General features: G+C 41.6%; 2 protein-coding genes across 3 annotated transcripts in view; one reads left to right on the forward strand and one right to left on the reverse strand.

Moving 5' to 3' along the window:
* TMED8 (transmembrane p24 trafficking protein family member 8) overlaps positions 1–10269 on the forward strand; it is a 70330-nt gene extending 60061 nt beyond the window's left edge. The window contains exon 8 of the transcript XR_457334.3: positions 6424–10269. The gene's annotated coding sequence lies outside the window, so the exon portion shown is untranslated. The remainder of the gene's footprint in view (positions 1–6423) is intronic.
* GSTZ1 (glutathione S-transferase zeta 1) lies at positions 3957–23320 on the reverse strand. Of its 2 annotated transcripts, XM_007472740.3 has the most exons (10): positions 23057–23240; positions 21186–21218; positions 20741–20792; positions 15218–15285; positions 14733–14813; positions 14173–14301; positions 8558–8636; positions 7937–7989; positions 5359–5408; positions 3957–4421 (listed from the first exon to the last, which is right to left on the reverse strand). In XM_007472740.3, the coding sequence occupies exons 1-10, from the start codon at positions 23069–23071 to the stop codon at positions 4295–4297; spliced, it is 687 nt and encodes a 228-aa protein (XP_007472802.1). In that variant the 5' UTR covers positions 23072–23240; the 3' UTR covers positions 3957–4294. The 2 variants fall into 2 exon arrangements, with proteins under 2 accessions (XP_007472802.1, XP_001367277.1); XM_001367240.4 differs by lacking the exon at positions 21186–21218 and having other exon boundaries at positions 23057–23320.
* Between the last annotated feature and the right edge of the window lie 33 nt (positions 23321–23353).

The raw sequence follows: 23353 nt of genomic DNA on the forward strand, positions 1-23353 counted from the left end.
ACTGTGTCATCTTCCCTGGAAGTGTGAGGTTCCTTGGGTAGAAATCTGAAGTCTCCCTTTATTCCTAACAACTTCCAAGCTCCACACCTTAATCCTTTCAAAGTACGTGCTAACCTCTATAGCTTACTGCCAAGATGGAGTGATGGAACCTTTCCCCAATCCGTCCCTCTTCCTCCTACCCTGCAACCCTAAATTAGACATTCTCTTTTCTACCCATCCTGGAAATACCGGCTTTTTTTTGAAATTTTCCTTTGTAAGGCAGGTTGCCTACTGTCAGGTGTTTGGAAACTACTGTTGAACTGAAGGCCCTGAAGCCCTTGGTGGGAAATGTTGAGAAAAATGGCCCCGGCTGCAGGAAAGCTTGCTTGAAGACAGGACAGAAGGACAGGTCAGAAGAAGTTTGACTACCCCAAATTTGACAATTATGTTCAAGCCTCAGGGACAGCTGGCCTTTCCTCTGGGTACCTGTGGAGTAGAGGTGCTGCCCTCATGACCTCCAAGTTTTCAAAGGGAAACCATAAAACAAAAGGGAAAAGGTGAAAAGGGATTAAATAATGAAGCAAATAGCAGAAGAGCTCCTAATATAAAGAGAACACCATCCTTTTTTGTGACCATACCAGCAGTAATTAATGCCTTTCAGAAATAAAGTGTCTTTAAAATGAAAAAGCAGAGAAAGAATGCTAACTACCTCCAGAGGAAGAACTGTGGGAGTAGAAACACAGAAGAGAAACAACTGCTTGATCACATGGTTTGATGGGGATATGATTGGGGATGTAGACTCTAAATGATCACCCTGGTGCAAATATCAATAATATGGAAATAGGTCTTGATCAATGACACACGTAAAACCCAGTGAAATTGCATATCAGCTATGGGGGAGAGAGGAGGAAGGGAGGGAAAGAACATGATTCTTATAACCATGGAAAATATTCTAAGTTAAATAATAATTTTCAATTAAAAAATAAAATGAAAAAGCACCTTCCAAGATAATATTTAGCTAACTTTTGTTGCAAGCACTTTAAATATTTTATCTCATTCAATTCTTACAACCTGTAAAGTAAGTGCTATTATTATTCCTATGTCATAGATGACGAAACTGAGGATGAGAGTTTAAATGATTTCAGGATTATAAGGCCATACTTACAAGGCTCAAACAGGGCTTAATTCTGTATTTATTATTATTTTTCAATAAGTATTGGTTCCAAAGTAGAAGAGTGGTAAGGAATAGATAATGGGGGTTAAGTGATTTGGTTAAGGTCACATAGTTAGAAAGTATCCATAACCAGATTTGAACCTGTCTCTAGGGTTGGATTTCAATCCACTGAACTACTTAGTTAATTCTGGATTTTGAGTCTAACACTTCTGTCTACTACATCTTCTAGCTGCTCTGTTCCTATTAGGCGACCTTTGCCTTCTTTGTGTCATGAATCACTTTGACTTCTGGAGATACCTATGGACTCCTCAGAATGATGTTCTTATTTATATAGATTCAAATACATGGGATTACAAAGGAAACTGATTTACCCCCTCACATACATCAGATTGATTAAAAGACAGAAAAGGGAAATAAATAATGGAAAGATTGTGGGGAAATAAGTATACTAATGCATTGTTGGTGGAGCTGTGAACTAGTCCAACTGTTCTGAAAAACAGCTGGAAGTATGCCTAAAGGGCCATAAACCCATGCATACTGTTTGACCCAATAATTTGTTATGGGGTCTCTATCTGACAAATCACTTAATTTCTCTTCATCAGAGACAAACTCTCTAAGACTCAAAGTTGCTGATTCGAGTTTCCTTCACAAATTAAAATTCCTAGCCAATTTTGCCACTGTAGCTGGCAGATGGGGGTAAAGATGCATTCTCTTCGATTTGGAAGGCTTTAGCATTCTTCTTTCTCTCTTGCCCATTTGATTTAAAGACCACAAGGACAGAAAGGCCTTTCCATGCACAGGGCTTTCCCCACAGGCCTATTCATGAATCTCCCTAGGTGGAGTGCCATGTCTGCTTCTTCTTTCTGTGGTCTTGGTGGGACTGGTCAGGTAAGATGGCGACCTCTGATCAAGTCTTCCACCACCAGCCACACACCCGATTTCTAGCTCATCTTTACAGCTCTTCTACTCCATCTCCTCCACTTCTCTAACTTTACAAAACACCAAGGATTCTGCATCCACAGTAAAATCCATCCCTCAATGGCTCTAGAGATGATTTGCTTTTGATAGGGAGTGAGGAAACAGGTAGAAGGGAAGGGATGAGTTTCTAGACCTGGGATTCCATTGGTGTAGGAAGCTCCCTCTATCCAATCAAGAGTCTGTCCACATGTATTTTTAATAAATTTCTAAACTTTTCCTTGTCCTGAGTTTTGCCTCATTAATCAGGGTAAAAACCCCAAAGGAAAGAATTTTCTTTCAATGCCATGGCAGTGTGCACTGAGATCCTTACCCCGCTCTGGCTGGTGTTCAGTTAGCCTTCACCAACTTTTTAACTACTCTTCCAGATCAGAAACACAGACAGGCAAGTGTCCCTCCTTTATGACCAGCCTCTACCCAAGGGAGTGCTAGAGCTACCTCAAACGGGGACATCATTATGAAATTTTTAATGTGATGCCTCAGAAATCAGCAAACCCTGGGAATCTCAGCTTCATTTATTGTTTTGTCCTAAGTGATTGGAGAAAAGTCCAATGATGCAAATTAAGCTTGTGTGTTGTGCTTACATTTTTCCCTTTGAGAGAAGGTTGTTAAACATTTACTGGAATACCACTGACTCTGCCAATTTTCAATTTACTTATGGGTTAGTTCTCCAGATAGTGGGGAAGCTAGGTCCTTGAGGTTTCCAGTGTCCTCCCTTCCTCTTTCCTGCTGTTGGCTCTTAACTAAATAATGGGGAGTCAAGGAAAGGGAACGATACCCTCAAAATAGTCAATCTGACTCCTGGTTTGTCCCGTCAGTCAAAAGAAGAGTGGTAGGGAAATTGAAGCTATCAACTAAAAGGTTCATGGAGGGTGGGGTGGGGGGTTAGGTGGGTGACTCAGTGGATTGAGAGCCAGGCCTAGAGATAGGAAGTCCTGGGTTCAAATCTGGCCTTAGACACATGCTAGCTATGTGACCCTGGGCAAGTCACTTAATCCCTACTGCCTAACCCTTACTGCTCTTCTGCCTCAGAACAAATACACAGTATTGATTCTAAAATGGAAGGTAAGGGTTGAAAATAAAAATATCAAAGGAAGGTTCATGGACGTGGTATTTACACATTTCCTTCTTTACCGTATATAGCTAGTTAGTTTTAAGTTTCCACTTGTTTTAACTTAGGACCCAAACCATGGCCTATTTGTACAACTATAGAAACAGGGGGAACTTGGCAGAGTGGATTGGCAGCTGGGCCTGGAGGCAGGGAGACCCACATTCAGGTCCTTCTGGGTTCTATAGAGTAATATGGCCATGGAACAGATCACTTAACTTCACTACTCCAGGCATAGAGCTGAGTTACTGATCTGTCTAGTTGGAGAGTCTGCAAAACAGAAGCTCTCGGCTCCAATGAGGCCACAGGTTCTCTCCTGTGCCATTCCCCTAAAACGGTTATTGTGAAAATTCTAGACGTATGTGTTCTCTCCCTTTCGATTACTGGGCATAACCTTTAATGAGCTGGGAGAGTGCCAGGCCTGGTGTCAGGAAGACTCATCTTCCTGAGTTCAAATCTAACCTTGGACACTTATAAGCTGTAAGACCCTGGGCAAGTCATTTAACCTTGCTTGTCTCAGTTTCCTCATCTGTAGAATAAGCTAGAGGAGGAAATGACAAGCCATTCCAGTATCTCTGTCAAGAAAACCCCAAATGGGATCATAAAGAGAGGAACTTGAGTAAACCAACTCAGCAACAACTGCCTTTGGCTTAAAGGATAAGCTTCTTCTTCTTGGATCTAGGGAGGTATTGATGCACATCAAGACTAATGAACAAAAAATGCATGTTATTCATGGAAGCAGCCCATAGAAAGAGGTACTTCCTGCCATTTATTTAATGCTTCATGCTTTTACCAGCATTTTTACCCACATGATTGATCCCGATCACCATAACCCTAGGAAATAGGCCCAACAGGTATCATTGACCTGCAGGTTTGACAGAAGAGGGAACTGAGGACCAGCAGAATTCTGCGTTTGGTAAAGCCAGGATTCCAACCTCGGTCTCCTGACTTCCAGGCCAGGACTCATTTCACTCCAAGCATGATTTGTTTATCTTTGTGCCTGTTAAACCTGTATGGTTTCCCCTTTCAGTATTCTGGAAGTTGGCAAATGGCAGGATTTAAGCTCGAAGTTCTGGAGGGGTGTCAGGCTGCCGAGAAGGATGGCTCACTTGGAAAGCCTCGACAGTGAGCAAGGTCTTGTAAATGCGTGTGATGGTGGGGTATGGGGAGAGGTCCACCTTATACCTGCAGCAGAAACAGAAGGCATGGAGCAGAGGCTGAGGTTTCAACAGACACGTGGAACTTGGGAAGAAGCAGGGAGAGGCCAGGCTTATTTATCTGGGCAGGGAGATTCTTGAGGTAAAATAGAAGTAGGCATTGTAAGAGTGGTGGCTTTCTGGAGGCAGTGCAGGCCTCTCTAGGGGTTATTGGTCCTTGTTCTGTCTGGTTTTGTGAGTTATCTTTTCATATCTTGCCTTTCTACTAGAGGTTCTTGACCTGGGGCCTGTGAATGTAAAATCTTTTTTAAATTTGTATTTCTTTTTATCCCTCAACAGTGAAGATGGTGTTTCAGTATAACTAGTTTCCTTTGTGATTTCATTTATTTTATGCATTGAAAAATGATGCTGAGAAGGGGTAAGTTGACGTTGCCAGCTTGCCAAAGGTACCCCCAATACAAAAAAGGGTTTGGAACCCTTGCTCTACGTAAAGCTCAAGATCCCCAGGGTCCAGAACTGTCTTGTATTCCTAGTATGTGTAGTCCCACACATACTAGAATCTCAATTGATACTTGCTGTAAGTCTGGATGCTGTTTTAGTCTGCTTTCTGGGGACAATGCAAGGGATACCTGTGGGCAGTGAACACGTGGAAAGGGGACAAATGCTTGCCGGTGGGTTTTGATGGGATGCCTCACAGGAAGCTAGGATCAGGCACAATCACCTTCTGACGAGCAGAAGCCAAGAGATGGATCATCTCTGCAGTGACTATGAGGTCATTTCATTGGACCTCCCAAAAGGGAAAATGGAGTTCCAATAGAGAACTAGAGAAGCTGAGATGCTACTAGTGAGACTTCTACAAAAGGGGGGGTCCCATGGGGGAAAGAAAGTTGCTTATGAATGTAGGAGGCTTCCTGTGGTTGGAGAATGGGATGAGGTGGTGGGCAAGGGCTAGGGTCTTCACTCACCTTTCAGCATTAGCCACCTGAGGTACCAGGCATAAGTCAGCCATGGAGATCTGCAGAGAGAGGTCAAAATTGGTCCCGGTCCAGGATCCTGGCCCACATACTTTTTAGTTCTGACTGTGTTCCTGGCAACCTCAATGGAACAGTCATGCACTGGACATTTTCCCTCTCAAGCCTGAATAAGTGCATCCCTTGCCCCAAAGCCTCTGACTGGAGCAGGAAGCCAGAAACCTCTTTCAGAATTCTTGGGGTTCTAGCCCTACTGTTTACTTCCGGGCCACTGAAATCAATATTCATGGAGCAGGCTCCCTTGGTCAGGGCCCCACGAGGGTATGCAGTCTGAAGGCTGGGTCTGGAGTTAAGCAGGGAGTTCACTGGGTGCTGGGCAGGGTGCCCTCAGCTGGGGAGCTACACAGAGGCCTGCTGCCCCACGTTCAGCTGCTTTCTTGCAGCACAAGAACCCAAGTGGCTGCCACAAGCCACTTCAGACCACAGGCTTTCCTTAGGCCAGAGTTTGGCCAATGAGTCTGTCAGTTAGTAAACATTTATTGAATGCCCACGTTGGCATTGTGCCAAGCACCGTAGAGACAAAAAGAATCAAAAGACAGCTCTTGCCCTGATGAAGGAGACAACATGCAAACAAATATATACAAACAAGCCACATATAGGATAAATTGGAAGCAATGACAGAGGGAAGGCGCTAGAATTCAGAGTGGTTGGGAAAGCTTCCTGTGGAAGGTGTAATGTTAGTTGGGACTTAAAGGAAGCCAGAAAGGTCAGTAGTCAGAGGGAAGGAGGGCGAGCATTCCAGGGCTCAGCCAGAGAAAATGCCTGAATGAGCTGGGCAGATTCTGGGCTCCTGATTCTGTTTCCCCCGCTTCCCCTAGGTCTGGCAGTCCTTTGGCTAACACGAATGCACCTGGGCTGTGTTGAAGGGCAGGGAAGGAGGAAGAAGGGTTGACTTTGAGCACGGACCAGGAAGGGGAAGTTCTGTTTTTGTTCTGGCTGCACTTCTTTCTTCAGGTCCCTTCTGCCTCATATTTTTCACATTTATCTTTCTTTTTCTAGAATCTCCTATGTGGATCTTCTATATCCGGAAGCTTCTGGTCTAAAAACACAGCCTCCTGACTGATTGGTGCCTTCTTTGACTGGAAGTCCACCAGAGCAGTCCTTTCTCATAAAACCCCTGAGCATGTCTGATTCCTTCACCTGTCATGATGAGTGTGCTGACCTTGGAATTAGGAAGACCTGAGTTCAAATTCAGCCTTAGACCCTTACTAGCTGTGCCACTCTGGTCAAGTCACTTAATCTTTGCCTCAGTTTCCTCAATGGCAAAATGGGGATAAGAGTAGCACCTACTTTGTAGGGTTGTTGTGAGGATCAAGTGAGAGAAATATTTGCAAAGGACCTGGCACATAGCAGGTGCTTCATAAATGCTTGTTCCTCATTGTAAACAGTAACAGCAATATTGTGATGATCAACTGAAAAGATGATCAACTGAAAGACCCGGTGTTTGATCAATACAGTGATGTACAACACTGCCAAAGGACTCAAGACGAAGAATGCTATCCACCTCCAGAGACAGAGTGAAGGACTCTGGGGGCAGACTAAAGCATATTTTTTCCCACTTGCTTTATACATACATACACACACACACACACACAGACACACACACACACATATATATATATATATATATATATATGTATATGTATATATATTTTGCAGCATGGCTACTATGGAAATATGTTTTGCATGTCTTCCCACGTAGAATGGGTATCATCACACTGTATCTTAAAAAAATAAACTTAATTTTAATAAGCTTGCACTCCCTCTCCCATAAGCCAAGAATTGAGTGAGCTGCCCTTACCTCTCCCTATACCCTCTCCCCCAAGCTGAGCAGCCATGGCCAGCTGCCCTCACCCCAGAACTATTCTGATCCATGGAAGCAGGGGGATTTTCTTCTTTTTTTTTTTTGAAACCCTTATCTTCTGTTTCTTAGAATGGATACTAAATATTGGTTTCACAGCAGAAGAGTGGTCAAGGCTAGGCATTTGGGGTTAAGTGACTTGCCCAGGGTCAGACAGCTAGGAAGTGTCTGAGGTAAGATTTGAATCCAGGTGCTCTAACTCTAGGCCTGGATCTTAATCCACTGAGCAGCCCAGCTGCCTTGAGGCAGGAGTCTGTATCCTTTCTTATTGCCATGGATTCCTGCTGACCTCTCTACTGGGGATTCTTTCCTTGCCACAGTCCTGCTGGGAAGTTACTGGTCCCAACTCCCACGTAAGGAAGGTCTGGTGACTACCCTGGTGTGAAGGTATCTGTCCCAGCTGAAGTGAAGTGAAGAGGGGCTAACATCACTTCCCTTGTCCCGACCTGAACTTCCCACTTTGGCTGTCTCCAGGCAAGCCAGTAGCCTTCCCTCAGAGGCTTTTCCTTAAACGTGCTGAAGGAAAGGGCCTATTGCCTTTAGCACTGAGTGGCTCTCCTAGTTGTTCTGTGAAGTTCTATTTAGTTCTAGCCACAGATTCTGATGGGGGCCACGGAGAAGGAAGAGTAGGGAAATCAGGATGGTCCCTACCTCATTTCCCAGGCAGTACTTCCCTGCTGTGCTCTGCAGGACACTCTCTAAGGCTGTGAAAAGGAGAAAATAAAAATCAGGGAGGATTCTGTGGTCTTTCCTTCATGTAGAGAAAGAAGGTGCAAGCTCAGCATCATGATTCTTAGGCCTCAGTTTCTTCTATAAAATGGGGATAATAAAACATCTGTACCTATGATGGGATTGGGGGCTAGGTCAGCTTGAACCTGCTTGCTGGAGGAGAGGTAACAGAGAAGATATTGGGAAATTTGAAGCAAATCAGAAGGTAGATGCTTCCCAATTCTCCCACCTGTCATGATTAAGCCATTCATCTTTCCTTTGGCCTCAGCCTCTTGGATGTAATTTTCAGGCACAGCCATGGACATAAAAGATTTGAGACTTAATCACTGGTTTCAGATTGTTCCCATTAAGTCATTTTAGCTATTGCCCAGCCCATCTCCTTCCCAGTTGCTAACCCCATAGTCCTTCCATTTTCCAGGCTATTTTATCATCACCAGAGAAACTAGAGGGAGATCATGAAAGCAGCAATGGGTAAGCAGGGCCAGTTCCCTGAAATCCAGAATTGGGGACTTGTAATGAGGGCATGACAGGGTAAAGACCTACCTTTAAAGCCAGAACTGATGACTGCCTGTGCCCATGCCAGCTGAGTTTCTTGGCCCACTTTCTTTAGGATAGATAAGTTCTGAGAATCCAAAAGAAATCCACTGGTCAGATTTGGTAACCCTATTAATCCTGCCAACTCAGCACCAACCTTTCTCTGAAGTCTATCAATCCAAAATTGCATATTAGGATGAGAGATGTCATTTCCTCCTGACCTTGGAGGCTCTTCTCTGGGAAGACCTCAGTTTCTTGAGGTTTAGGGGATGGGGTGGATACACCTGGACCTTCTTCTCTAACTGCCTGAAGGGGTGATGGCCATTATAAAGGGTCAATAGCAGGAAATAGGGTCCTGCAAAGAGGACCCTAGAAATCACATGCAAACTGTTCCAAAGACCAAAGGCACATAATTTACAAACTATCATATGTTAACCAAAGTTCACATCCTGGTAATGTGTGCTTAATTAGCAGGTGTCATCTCAGTGCTGTTGTCAGGGCCTTTGGTCCTATGATATATAAATCCCAGAAAATTCTAAACTTTCATAGTAAAGACCATCAGAACATCAAGTGATGCTGATAATTTTTTGAGATAATGTGGACATGTTAATGAACAAGGTGGCACAGATAAGTCAATTTCCCCCCAAAAACACTATAAAAATGAGACCTTAGGTTCCTGCCCCCAGGCACTCTTACAAACTCCATCGGGTCCATGCTGTTGAGTGCTCCCAACTCTAATCCATGGTTATATGAGTGATACTCTGTGCCTCTCCCCCTCTCCATTCTCTTCCCCATTCTGCCTGTACCCCTTTCATCATTTCTCCCCCCATCTTGCCTCTGTTTCTCTTTTGTTGCTTGTCTCTTCTGCTGTGTTGTTTGCCGCTATACTTCTTTGCTAACTAAGGTATGATTGCTACCTGTTTCCCATTGCCAGTTGGATTATTGGCAGGTACACAAAACTGGCCATGGCTACCCCCATTTCACAATTTTGTAAATGAATGATCAATTTAGACTCCCTGAAAACATGATGTGGACACCAAATTTCAAGAAATCGTAAAAGAGACTGCCCAGATCTATTTGACCAGGGAACATTCACTGATCACTTCCAAAGAGAAAACTTCAACTTCAACACTGGGTAATGTCATGGCCAAAAAATACCCTCAAGCTACTAGATGGGACTAAACAATGATGAAATACAGACATTCTAATAGGGAGAGAAGAGACTTCGGTTCCTTCAGAGCCCTCATGTCCTCAAAGAGTCCCAGAAGTTAAATTAAAAAAAAATAAGGCCTCCTTGTGGATATGCTCTATTTTGTTGGTTTTAAGAAAGGAAAGAAAAGGGAGGGTAAAAGGAATACCATAGGGAACAAACGAGGAAAAGGAGGAGGTACTTAGTATTTCAGGTAAACAGGGTACATGAGAAAAGTATTTAAATATGGAAGAAGGGTTGGGGAATGGGTGCATATATTGACCTTTTATCTGAACTTCATAAAGGAGGGTTGAACACACAGAGTTTGGTGTAGAAAGACATTAAAAGCGACACGCAAATAGGTGCAAATATGAAAAGGGGAGGTGGGGAAAAAACATCAAGAGTATAGTTGTAGAGGGAATGGATGCAAACAAAATAAGCTTCAGTTTCAGAGGGTTAATTATAAAGAAAAAGTATAAGAACCAAGTGAAGAGATAAGGGGCAAAAGAGAGGAACAGACTATTTTAATTAAAGACTACTGATGCTGATCAGATCCCTTTTCTTTCCATCCCCTCTCTATCCCTTTTTTCATTGGAGAAAATTAAAAACGTTTAAGAGGGTATGATAGTGGGAAGTATGCAATTAATAATTATAATCATGAACTTGAATGAATAAAAAAGAAAGGTAGCAGAATGAATTTAGCAGGTAGAAGCAATAATATGTAAATTATAAGCAAAATATTTGAAACATAAAGATTCTTACAGAATTATAAATTGAGGAACTAGAGTAGAATACATTATGATTCAGAAAAATTCAAAATAGCAGAAGTAGCAGTTATGGAAGAACATTAAGTTGCTTCTTCTACCCATACCCTAAATGCCTTTTCAAGCTACACATTACAAAATAATATTAAGACAATATTTTAGTGTAATCTTTGGTCCCACCTAAATAAGAAACATTATCAATATTTAGTCAAAACTCTAGTAAAACAATGCCCTATAGTGTTGTTGTTTTTTTCCTTACCAAAAACCTAACCACTTCCTTTTGAGGAAAATAGGTGAAAGTACAGGGGGGAACTGTGTTAGAGGATGGATTTGGGATGATGATCAAAGACAGGGAGGCCACTGTTTGCTCCAATTAAGAGCATTATCCTCTTTTCTCCTGCCTTGAACAGATTCAGTAATGATGAGACTAAGAAAAGGAAACATCTCTGATTATTTCTGTTAATGGAAATATCTCTTGAGTTGGCTAGGTGGAAAGGAGAAGCCTTAGAGTAAGTTGTCAAATTACAAGGTTTATCAAAATAATTTTCTAAGTTGCACTAACATTTTGTTAGTATTATTCTGAGACTGTTACCTTGACTCTGAACTCTTGCTTAATCTTGACTTTGGAATTTTGTTGATTGTTTGAGAATAATATAAAAGGTAATTCCAAAATAGCTTGTATCAGAGAGTTCTATGACATTGGATATCAGAGTCATTTAAAGGCAATGGGGAATTCTCTCCATTTTTGGATCTCTCTTTAAGTAGAAAGTTCTTAGAATTAGTTTAATTTAGTTGATCAGATTTTTCTGGACTACAACACCAAGTGTAGAATTTTCTTCTAATATAATCATGGTCTTCGGCAATACAACAGAAAAAAACAACATATAGTTTAAAGGAAAAAGCAAAGAAATTAACATAATTTTAAATGATACCACTATAATAGAAAAATATCAATATTTAATATATACAATAAATGGTACAGCTAAGAACTTAAAGGAAAAGTTAATCCAATTACAGGGAGAAATAGTAAACTATGATAGCTATAAACTTCAAGTCTAAATGAATCTAACAAAAAGATAAATGAGGAAGAAGTTAAGGATATGAATAAATTTTAGAAAAGTCAGGTCTGATAGCTCTTTGGTGATACTGAATGGAAATAGAAATATGATTATATTCTTAGTTCTACATGACACCTTTACAAAACTGACTATGTGCTGGGGCACAAAAATCTCATAGTTAAATGCAGAAAACCAGATATTAAACACTTTCCTTATTGACTACAACATGATTAAAAATATAATTAATAAAGAGTTTTGATGAAAGGATTCAAACTGTTTAGTTAAATGAATATGTCCAAAATATGAACAGAATAGAACAAGCAATAGAGAACTGAAATAACCTAATCTCAGAAAAAGATTTTGAACAAGCCATAAAGAACTTTCAAGAAAAAAGCCCTGGAACTAGATAGGTCTACAAGTGAATTTTATCAAACATTCAAATGATAATTAAAAGAATTGATGGGTAGGGAGCAGCTGGGTTAGCTCAGTGGATTGAGAGCCAGGCCTAAAGATGGGAGGTCCTAGGTTCAAATCTGGCCTCAGACACTTCCGAGCTGTGGGACCCTGGGCAAGCCACTTAATCCCCATTGCCTACCCCTTACCAGTCTTCTGCCTTGGAACCAATACACAGTATTGATTCTAAGGTGGAAGGTAAGGGTTTAAAACAACAACAATTGATAGGTAAAAGGAAAAATCATACAAATGAGATAATTTCATTAAAGCAAATGGGAAGATGAAGCAATATGCTAAAAACTCTTAGCATGCAATCAAAGCATTTCTTACTGGAAAACTTTTATTTCTAAATGCTTTCAATAATAAAAAAAATAAATCAATAAATCAGGCATACAACTAAGAAATATCAGAAAATAAATAAAAAGCAAATCCATGAATAGAAATTCTAAAAAACAATAAAAAAATCTCACTATTAGTTGAGAAATAAAACTAGAAGATAGTTTGAAAAAATTAACTCAATAAGCCCTTAGCCAATTGCTCCCAACAAGAGACAAAACTGCCAATATAAACAAATAAAAATAAAAATTACAACAAATGAATATCAGAAATTACTTAAAATTGTTTAGGTAAATGAATATGTCCAAAATATGAAAAAGTTAACAGAATAAATAGCAGATTAACAGAAAAGAATGAGAAATGGAGAGCTGAAATAACCTAATCTCATCAGACAAGCCATAAAAGTACTTCCAAAGAAAAAAACCTAGAATTAGATGAATTTACAAGTGAATTTTATCAAACATTCAAGATAAATTAATTCCATCATCATATAAATTCTTTGAAAAAAAATAGGGACAAAAAAGATCCTGTGAGACTGCTAGTATGACACCAATATGATCCTGGTACCTAAAACAGGAAGGGCTCTCAGAGAAAGCTAACCATATAGGCCAACTGCTAAAAATAGTAATAAGATCAGAAATAAAGGGTAAATAATATCTAAAACTAAAAGCTAGCATTATCCATAATAGAGAAATGCTAGCAGCTCTTTCAGTAAGACCAAGAAAATTAAATTGGAAATAGTGTTCCAAAAGCCTTAGCTCAGTTTTTAAGCTTTAAAATAAATTAGTAAATAGAATAACTAAACTGTATATAGTGAAGATTCACAGTTTCATATGCAGGCCTCCTTTTCTTTTTCTTTGCATAAGGACATATTCATATTGAAGTTTCTTAAATTCATCATAACAGGGGAAAATATAATTCTACTCTGTGCTCAGAGGCAGTTAGACGGTACAGTGGATAGAGTACAGGGCCTGAGTCAGGAAGACTCATCTTCTTGAGTTCAAATCCAGCCTCAAACACTTATTAACTGGGCAAGTCACTTAACCCTGCTAATCTCAGATCTTCATCTGTAAAAATGAGCTGGAGAAGGAAACGGCAAACCGCTCCAGGATCTTTGCCAGGACAACCCCAAATGGGATCACAAAAAATTGGACGGGACCAACAATAAACCTATTTGGAAACAGTTGCAAAGGAGAGGGAAAAGTCAGCAAGGCTTCTCATTAATTTTCAGTTTTTCACTGTCTCTCTTGAGAACAGTCAGTCACTGAAGGAGCGTTTCACTAACATGAAATATTGTGATATAGAAAAGAGCCTTGGACTATGGGTCAGGGTATCTTGTTCTTACTCTAAACTGTTATGAACCTGCATAACACTTTGAACAAACCACTTTTCTCTATTGCCCCAGCAGCTTTTTAATTTTATTTTAGTTCACATGTTAATTCCTGTGGACAAACTTTTTCTGATCCTGCTAAGTTACTGTGGTTTCTTTTTTTTTTTTTTTCAAATTATCATGGATACATTTATCTGTTTACATCTTTTATTTCCAAAACAGGCTGTAATTCCTTGAGGGCAAGAAGTGTCCCTGATTTTGTCTTTGTTTTGCTAGGGAGGCACAGTGCCTTGCATATAGTAGATATCTAATCAGGTATTGGATTAGATAGGGCTAGATAATACAAATTTAGAAGTCTCACTAAAAATTTCATGATTCCATGAGGTGCCTTGAACCTCAGGCCCCTCTCTTTGTTGCTTTCTCTTTGTCCATCTTTCTCTGGACCAGAGGTAGGTACCATCAGGGGACTTACGATTGCCTTTAAAGGACTGTACCTGCAGGGGCTGAATTCCACTAGCAATGAGGTCTGAGATCATGCGGACACTGGCCCTTTCCTTGGGGTCCAGCGGCAGGAGCCTGGGGGCTGTCGGTCGTGTTTCTTCCAGATACTCAATAATAGCCAGCTGCAACCCACAAGTGACAAAGACAAGAAACAAGGGGATGAGAAGAGTTTTGACCGCAGGGGAGTGGGGATGATGCCAACTTCCCGCCATCACCCAAGCTCAGGCTTATTTGACAGAGTGGGACAGTAAAGTCAGTGGTCCAGCTCTCCATAGGCTTCCCTAAATGATCTGCCCCATCCTTGCTGCAGAAGGAACCCTTGGAGATTTCCCATAATTCTGGCCCAAATGGCCCAGTTTGAAGATTTTTATCCCCACTGAAGGGAGAAATAAGAAGACACTTTATTCCTTAATCCCTGGAGTTCAGGCTTTCAGATGACTAAATCACCGTTTCCCCTTTGGCATGTGTGCATGTCAGGATGGGGAGGGAGAACAGTTTCCTCCCAGCCTGCTTGTGAGGATGACTGCGGGGCTGCCTGGTCCTCAGTACTCACTGACTGGGTAATGGTAATGCCGTCGATCTTCAGGGTTGGCACTTGTTTCATGGGGTTCAATGTCTCGAATTCCTTAGAATACTGTGAAGACAAGATCCCAAAGGGAAAGGGAAAGCCTGGGTTAGTCAGGTGGGTGGAAAGGAAGGTCAATCTATTCTTCCTGGCCTGGCCTGCTTGGCTTCTCTAAAGTACTCCCTCAATGTCGGCTATTTCAATGATTAGCCACTATGGGCTTACGTCAGCTCCCACAGACTGGAGCTGCTACCCATGTTCCAAACTTGTCCTACGTTGCTCGGCTCGGTGCCTGGAGTGGCCCCCCTGCTCTTTCTGTCCCATGAAGCCTGACTCATTCTTCAAATCTTAGTTCAAAAGCCAATGCCTCCAGGAAGCCTTCCCGGAGAATCCCACCCCGACAAAAGCCTGAATGCTGTCTACCTCCTCTAAGGACCTCCAACATCCTGGGGCCTGGCTACAGGCTTTCTTACCTGTTGCCCCCCATCCTTTACGAGGTTGATGGGAACGATGTCGTAGTCGATCCCCTTGAGAGCTAGGGCTGCCGAGGGAGAAACAGCACATACATATCACGGGCTGGTGACGGGCAGGCTCCCATGCCTGGGGAAGGGGATCCCATGCTAGGGGAAGAGGCTCCGGCGACTGTGCTTCTATAGGGAGTTTCTCCAGTCTCTGGAGGGATCTGGCCTGCCACCTTTAGGAAGTATTCCCTAGCCACCTCAGCACAAAGTGTTTTAAGTGTTTACTGTCTAGACCAGCTGGGCAGTGGATGGTGCACTGGCCCTGGAGTCAGGAGGACCCGGGTATCCCTGGGCAAGTTGCTTAATCTCATTTTCCTTATCTGTAAAACAGGGATAATCACAGCCCCAATCTCCTGGGCTTTTGTGAGCATAAGAGGAGATCATGTTTGGAAAGCACTTTGCAGACCTTAAGGGGCTATCTAAATGGGGTTGTCATGACCAACACATACCAAGACAGGCCAGGGTGTTTTCTTAGCAGATTCTGGATTCCTTCTCCAGTGGAGTAAGAGGTTAAGTGACTTGCCCAGGATCACACAACTATATAAATACTGGATTCGAACTTGGGTCTTCTAGATTTTAGGTCTAGTGCTTTAGCTATTGAGCCACCTAGCTGCCTTAGACGCTAGGACTGCACTCCCTATAAAAGCTAAATATTATTGTTATCATCATTCACGCAGTACTTAGTCTATGCACCACAACAAAGCAGTCGGGTTCACATCTCTTACTCCTCCCTGGATGGAAGCTTCTGAAGGGCAGGGATGACCATCCGTCTCATTCCTTCTCATCATCTCTTCTTGCAGCCTCACAGGAGGAGACTCACAAGCGTGTGCTGAATGAATGGGATGGTGTGAAAAGTACATTCTTAGATAAGTAATTAGAGATCCTTGATAAGCAGGACTAGGTGGCTGCTAGAGATGGGTGGAATGCACTAGACTCCTTTAACTCAAATGGCGGAATCCTAATGAGATCCTGGGAAGGACTTCTGGGCTGCCCCTTGGAAGGGCAGTTAGCATTTACTGGACCCACTCTTTGGGTTTGAAGCTCAAAGGGTGGCTGGCTGGCGGTTTTCCTGTGATACTCCTTGAGGATTTGGAGAAAGCTGATTGGGAATAATATCTCGTGTTGGGAAAGACTGAAGAAGGATTCAAAGACAGTGAGTGTGACTCTGACAGTGCCCTGATTCTACCAGAGGCAGCAGAAGAAAACATCATGTCTGTGATTCTGTCAAAAGCTGGAGTTTGGAGACTGGAGAGAGACGGAGAAGGCTGAATTGAATACTTGAAGATACAATATAAGAAGGAGTCTAAGTAGATTTTTAAGTAGATTAGCTTAGTGAATTATATATTATAGATTAAGGAGTTTAGGTGAGATCTGAGAAATCAGACATGAAGAAGCTCCTTATGGGGCAGATTGGGAACTGGGTATTAGTTATTTATTAGATTTAGGGATAAATAGATTTAATAATGCCTCTCCTAACTCATCTCTAATTCATATATTCTATCCTTACCCTTTCTTATAGTTAAAATAAATAGGGTTTTTTGTATAACCAGGCTCCAGCAGATTTTCAACTGCCAAGACCAGCTATTTTCTCCAGCTGCCAACAACTGAATCTCCTTAACCTAATAGTTTATCCATAAATATTGATACCAATCAATATCAGGGTTCATATTCCCCACTACAATGGGTATGGCTGTTTCCTGGCAAGGAACCCAAATTCTGGAACACTAAATCTTCCAGGGTGGGAGGGGTGAAGAGGGCAACCAGAGCACCAAAAATCAAAATTCATAAACAAAGAAGAAACAAAATATTGTATAGATTCATACAGTTGGAAGAGACCTAGCCCTTCTCTAGCCCAGTCCCCTTCATTTGACAGACAAGGAAAACAAAGCCCCAGTGGGATGAAAGTGATTTCTCCATGTGATGTAGGCATTTGAACTTAATTCTTTAAACTATAAACCCATTGCTTTAAAGCTATGACTGAGAAGTGTTAACAATGAAAGGTGCTTTTATTTTATTAAAAAAAAAATCCTTACTTTCCATCTTAGAATCAATACTGAGTATTGGTTCCAAGGTAGAAGAGCAGGAAGGGCTAGGTATTGGGGGTTAAGTGACTTTCCCAGGGCCATACAACTAGGAAGTATCTAAGGTCATATTTGAACTCAGGACCTCCTGTCTCTAGGTCTGGCTCTCAAACTGAGCCACCCAGCTGCTCCTGGAAGGTGCTTTTAAAATGGCAGTATCTCATCTTATTTCAGAACATATTATGTCTCACATCTTTCTCTGATGAGGGTAATCTGCTCAACATCCACAAATCAACATTGAATGGAAGAAATCAAGGATAAACTCTGCCTCCTTTCTCACTGATGTATCCTAGGAAAGTCTCCTAAATAGCTTGAGGTGTTTCCAGAAATCCTGCCTTGTTCAATTTTAGACAAGGAAGGTGATGAATATTTCATCTTTGATAGAAAGGAAGGAGAATAGCTATCAGGAGTTTGGGAAATAGAATAGTGATGTTCTGGGTATATATAAATGTAACTGGGGTGGGATATGGATGGAGAGGTCTTTGGATTAGGGGAGTTGGGAGGTGGAGAAGATTAAAATATTTTTACACATGTCCCAAATGGTTCACAGATGTCTCAGAAGATGAAGTTCTGGATCGCTGGTATATCAAACTGGTCAGTAGATCCCAGATTAAGAATTGGATTTAGTTTTTTTCCTAGTCTGCTAATTGAATTATATTTTAATTACTGCTCTGAGAACTATAACTCCTGACAAATATGCATTCTTAGTTTCTTCTCATTTCTTTTTTGAACCATTTGGAATTTCTTGTTGTAGTTCCATGCCCTCTTGAGATTGTATAGGATTCCATGTTTCATTAGGCATTAATTTTGTTTCCTAACTTTTGGTAAGAGTTTTGTATTATTTTTGAAGGTTTAGGATTTATCTTTTCATTTTAGATTTAAGATCCTCTCTGCTGATTTATCTGCTTATGGTCTAGGTTTTTATTTTCCTCTGCCTGAAATCTTTGCTGTTTCAGCATCCTCCCCCTCTTTTATATTTCCCCATCACTCACTTTGCTCCTTTTTTGTCCTGAGGACTCAGTTCTACATATAGCACATAATTCCTCTTTGAATTTTTTTTAGGTTGGTGGGGGTGGGGAAGTAGGGTGCAGCTAGGTGGCTCAGTAGATTGAGAGCCAGGCCTAGAGATGGGAAGCCCTAGGTTCAAATCTGGCCTCTGACACTTTCTAGCTGTGTGACCTTGGCTAAGTCACTTAACCCCAGTTGGCTAGCCCTTACCTCTCTTCTGCCTTGGAATACTTAGTATTGATTCTAAGAATGAAAGGGTTAAAAAAAAAGTTAGTGGGATGGATCAAGTGTGTGGCTTCCTATCTTATTGGTCCCATATCCCAGAACTCATTTGATTGTCAGTCTTTAAAGATCTAAAGGGTTGTCATGGGGAAGAGGATGGGATCCATTCTGTTTTGTTCTGGACCAGGTTCTTAACCTGGGGTCTGGGAACTTGTTAAATTTTTTTAAAGATTAAAATATATTTGGTAAATATTTGATAAAATAAATAAAAATTCAATAGAATATAGATCAATATTATATTTTAAAAACTAAATCAATATGTAGCCTGTGGCTATCTTCATGTAGGAATTAGTGGTTTCCCTCAGGATTTAGGAGTAGACATAGCAATACAATGCTACAGGACAATTCTAAAGAACTTGGGACAAAGAATGCTTTCTACTTCCAGGGAAAGAACAATTAGAGTTTGAATACAGATCAAAGCAGACTATCTTTCACATTAGTTTCTTTATGGTTTTATTGGGGGTTTGGGTTTTATGAGTCTTCTCTTACAACAATGACCAATATGGAAGTTTGTTTTGCATGATAGTACATGTATAACCCAGATCAAATTGCTTACCATGGGGGATGGGGAGGGAATGAAGGTAGGGAGACAATTTGGATCTTAGAATTTTGGAAAATATATGCTGAAAATTGTTGTTACATGTAATTGGGAAAATAAAAGATCTTCAAAAAAATTAAACAAAAAGATCTGGGAGTAGAAAGTTCCGGGGAAGTAGGTTTCCATTTGGAATACTGAAAAACTTATCAGTCTTAGTTGTCTAAAAATGAAAGTTTTCCCCTCTTTTGAAAGAGTGAACTCCCTGATACTGGTAATGCTCAATCAAAGCTGATAACCCTTGGACAGGGATGCTACAGAAGAGATTGCTAAATAAGAAGGGGGCTGGCCCTTTAAGATTCCATGATTCCTAGGTTTTACCCATAAAACAGAATTAGAAGGTTGTTCTTGGGGGGGGGAGGGGAAGAGGGAGAGAGGGAAAGAGAGCTATTATTGAGTTGCTGATTGTTAGGGTGTGTGTGTGTGTGTGTGTGTGTGTGTGTGTGTGTGTGTGTGTGTGTGTGTGTGTGTGTGTGTGTGTGTGTGTGTGTGTGTGTGTTTGCTTTAGAGTCAATTAATAGCTGACAGTTATTTACAAATTGTTTTCTGTATATTGTCTCCTAGAACATTTTCCAGGTAAGTTAGTGGAAGGGGATGAAATAATTTGCAAATGGTTACAGACAATGTCAGAAGTGAGATGAGAACTCAGGTCTTTCTGATTTCAAGTCCTGGAAGATAATCTCTCTGGCCCAAAGATGGCTTCCCTGGAGTACTGTCTGGCTAGCTGTGACAAGTGCATGGTCCTGTCCTCATTGGTCCCCATTCCCTCTTCTGGTTTCTGTTCCCTCCATTGGAACCTCCTCTTTTTCTAGCAGGCTCTGAGGGAATCTAAAGGGTTCTCTCTTCAGGACATTAATCTGCCCAGTCTGATTAGTTAGCAAAATCAAATAAGAGAAAAGCCTAGGAAGGAATGTAGTATGGATAAAAGCCAGGCCCTGCTCCTGGCCCCCAGCAAAGATGACGCTGCCAGGTCAGCTCGATTCTAAAGCATAACTTTATTAATGTTTTTTTTTAAATCAAAATACAATTTAGAAAAATTATAAAACTTCCAGGAAAGAAAAAAAAAACACTTTTTTTGTCAAGTGTTAACAGTAACAATTTAGAAAATAAATTTTTGAAATTGATGGAGGTTGTATATGTAATGTAACAATTTAAATGTCTCCTATGAAATAATAAAAATACCCACAAAATGTAGGCAGCATTGGAGAGCAGAGAGAAGGAGAAGAAGAAGGAGGAGAAGGAGAGACAGAGAGAGAGAGGGAAAGGGACAAGGAGAAGGAAAGGGACAGGGAGAGGGAGAGGGAGGAGGAGCTGGTACCTTTAACCCAAAGCAGTGCAGTTGAACTCTGTCTTCCTATCTTACTTTTTTTAATGGGCCTGGCTCTCAATCCACTGAGCCACCTAGCTGCCCCTTCCTATCTTACTTCTTTGGAGTCCTCTGATTTGCCTTCACCTTTTTCTTGAAATTTCTCCAGGATTATGGAGATGGGTAGGGGAGACCACTCTTACCTATTCGAACTCTCCAGGAGCAGGAGCTTCGGAAATAAGAATAGAGGATTGGCTGAGAAAAGAGAAGAGAGAGAAACTTAATTCCTGCTTTCTGGTCTTAATCATAGAACTCTTCCTAGAGTGGACAGAGGTAGACATCTTGCTTCCCACTCCAAGCAGGGAGTGGGCCTGCAGAATAGATGGTAGGTCATCTTTGGTTTTTGAAGAGGATCAATGACATCACTGGGTGATGTCCTGATTTGTGAATGAATTGGATTTAAGTGTGGCAGAATTGCACAAAGTTGATTGCTTTGGGCCCGAAGTCACAGAAAGCCTTAAGAGAACAAAAGCACATTCAGATCTTTAAGACATTCAGATCAAAGGATCAAAATGGACAGGAGTTGTCTTCACTGAGAGTCAAAGGGCCTACATCTTGGTGGGGATCCTAGCTTCCAGAAAGCCTTACCTTTCCAGGAACTGCCATGTTGTTCTTATGACCCTTGAACAGAAAAATTTCCATCAAAACTTGCTTGGTGGGAGGAGGAGTTAATAGGGGGGTGGAGCACAGGAGCCAATGAGGAGGAAGCTGGTATTCTCCTACTTGGCTCAATGCTGTGGCCAGCCTTTGGGAAGGGAAAGATAGGCCATCTAGTGTCCCAGTCTTGGGACACTTTTTCTCAACATACTTCCCACCGGATAGCTGAACCCATTTGTTGTATAAAAAGACAGCCTAAGGCACAACTATGAAGCAATATCGTTTTAGGTACCCGTTCCCCCTCACTGAAGCCTTTTACGCCCTTCCCCCTCCCAGATCCTCTGTACTTTCCCACTCATAAAAAATCTGATAGATTCTCTAACATTAAGATATTGGGGGGTGGGGGGGAGGGAAGGAGGAGCAGACAGCTGAGTAGCTCAATGGATTGGGAGCCAGGCCTAGAGATGAGAGGTCCTGGGTTCAAATCTGATATCATACCATACCCTTCTTAGCTGTGTGACCCTGGGCAAGTCACTTAATTCCCATTGCTTAGCACTTACTGCTCTTCTACCTTGGAACCAATATACAGTATTGATTCTAAGACAGATGGTAAGGGTTTAAAAAAAAAAAAGATATGAGGGGCTTAATGGAGGTATTTTTCTTTTAAAACTGGACCCACATGAAGTCAATAATTATAGGTATAAGGAATCCTGGGATATTTGCCTCCTTCCCTTCTATTTCCCCTTGGGGAAACTGGGAGAAATAAATTATACATCTCCAGAGAATGTATGCATGGCCTGTTGTTGTTGTCAGTCATTCAGTCAGGTCTAACTCTTCATGACTCCAGGGACCATAGCTATCCTTTCTTTGGTAAGGATAGTGGAGTAGTTTGCCCATTCCTTCTCCAGTGGATCCTTTGGTCAGGCAATCAGTCTGAGGTTAAGTGACTTGCCCAGGATCATGTATCAAAAGTGGCTGAGGCTGAATTTGAACTTAGATCTTTCTGACTCAAGGCCTAATACTCTTAGTCCACAGCTGACTCTGGCCTGTGCTGCCAGTAGCAGAGAGTAAAAGGTGTTTATAGGGAAAGAACAAAGCCTGGGATACAGGATGCACCTAATAAGTGCTTACCAATCAACCAACTGATTAAATAAGTAGTGGCAACGTAAGGAGGTATTTTTGCATTCAGTTAGCCAACTCTTACCCTGTAGCTCTGAGGTTGGCTCTCAGGCCACTTATTTATACAGGAAAAAATATTCTCCAAATTACACAGTAACCAGAAATGAACTAGAAGAATAGGGAAAGGTCTTGGGAGACACCGACATCTCTAGATACTTGACTGGAACTCAGGAGACCTAGTTTTTAGGTTTTAAAGCTGTTAGGTGGATAAAGCCCTGATAAACAGTTGAGTTAAAATCGGGCCTCTGATACATACAGCTGTGTGACCCAGGGCAAGATTCAACTTTGTTATGCCTTAGTTTCATCATCTGCAAAACTGAAAGCACTACAGAATGATTATAATTCGTTCTGATCTTGTGACTAATTCGGTTCTTGACCTTAAGAGTTATCTAGCTGCTTTCTGGGCCTCAATGGTCTTTCCCAACAGAGGGTGCTGTGGTGCGAGGCAGTACAATCTCTCGAGTACGCGAGACTACATATCCCAGAGTGCAGTGGGGCAGTCGCAAATATAGAAGGTGTTGGAATCGCTTTTCTACTTCGGGGAGACAAAGGGCGTTTTCTGCAGGCTAGGCCTAATTTTGGGCCGGGAGTTAGGGAGCCAGAAGTTTGGACACCTTTCTTCTCTCCTCGCCCTGGGCGCTTAGGCCCTTCCGTTAAGTCCTCCCCTTCCGTTGTGTACCGACCTTTCCTGCCTGCATCTTGGACCTTTCTGTGCTCAAGAAGCTTCGCGTCTGAGACTCCCCGAGCAGCGTGGGCAAATCATTTAGATCATCAGAGCCTCAGTTTCTTAAAGTTGTCAAATGAAGGAGGGCAGATTAGATTGCTTTTATGGTCTAGAGTTTCTCTTGTGCTCCTGGGAGTGGTAGTCCCTTCTACGCCTTTCTCTCATATTCTCCTTACTAACGCGAGACAACGCGCCTCATTAAAGATTTCCGGATGCCGACCAAGAACTACTATTCCCACAATGCACAACACTATTA

Source organism: Monodelphis domestica, chromosome 1, assembly GCF_027887165.1.
Source record: "Monodelphis domestica isolate mMonDom1 chromosome 1, mMonDom1.pri, whole genome shotgun sequence".
Classification (NCBI taxonomy): domain Eukaryota; kingdom Metazoa; phylum Chordata; class Mammalia; order Didelphimorphia; family Didelphidae; genus Monodelphis; species Monodelphis domestica.

Coding starts and splice junctions, on each gene's coding strand:
- GSTZ1 (XM_007472740.3), bottom strand. Junction 20,793..21,185: donor ACATGGCAGTTCCTGGAAAG/GTAAGGCTTTCT, acceptor CTCTTTTCTCAG/CCAATCCTCTATTCTTATTT. Junction 5,409..7,936: donor AGTACTGCCTGGGAAATGAG/GTAGGGACCATC, acceptor CTCTCTCTGCAG/ATCTCCATGGCTGACTTATG.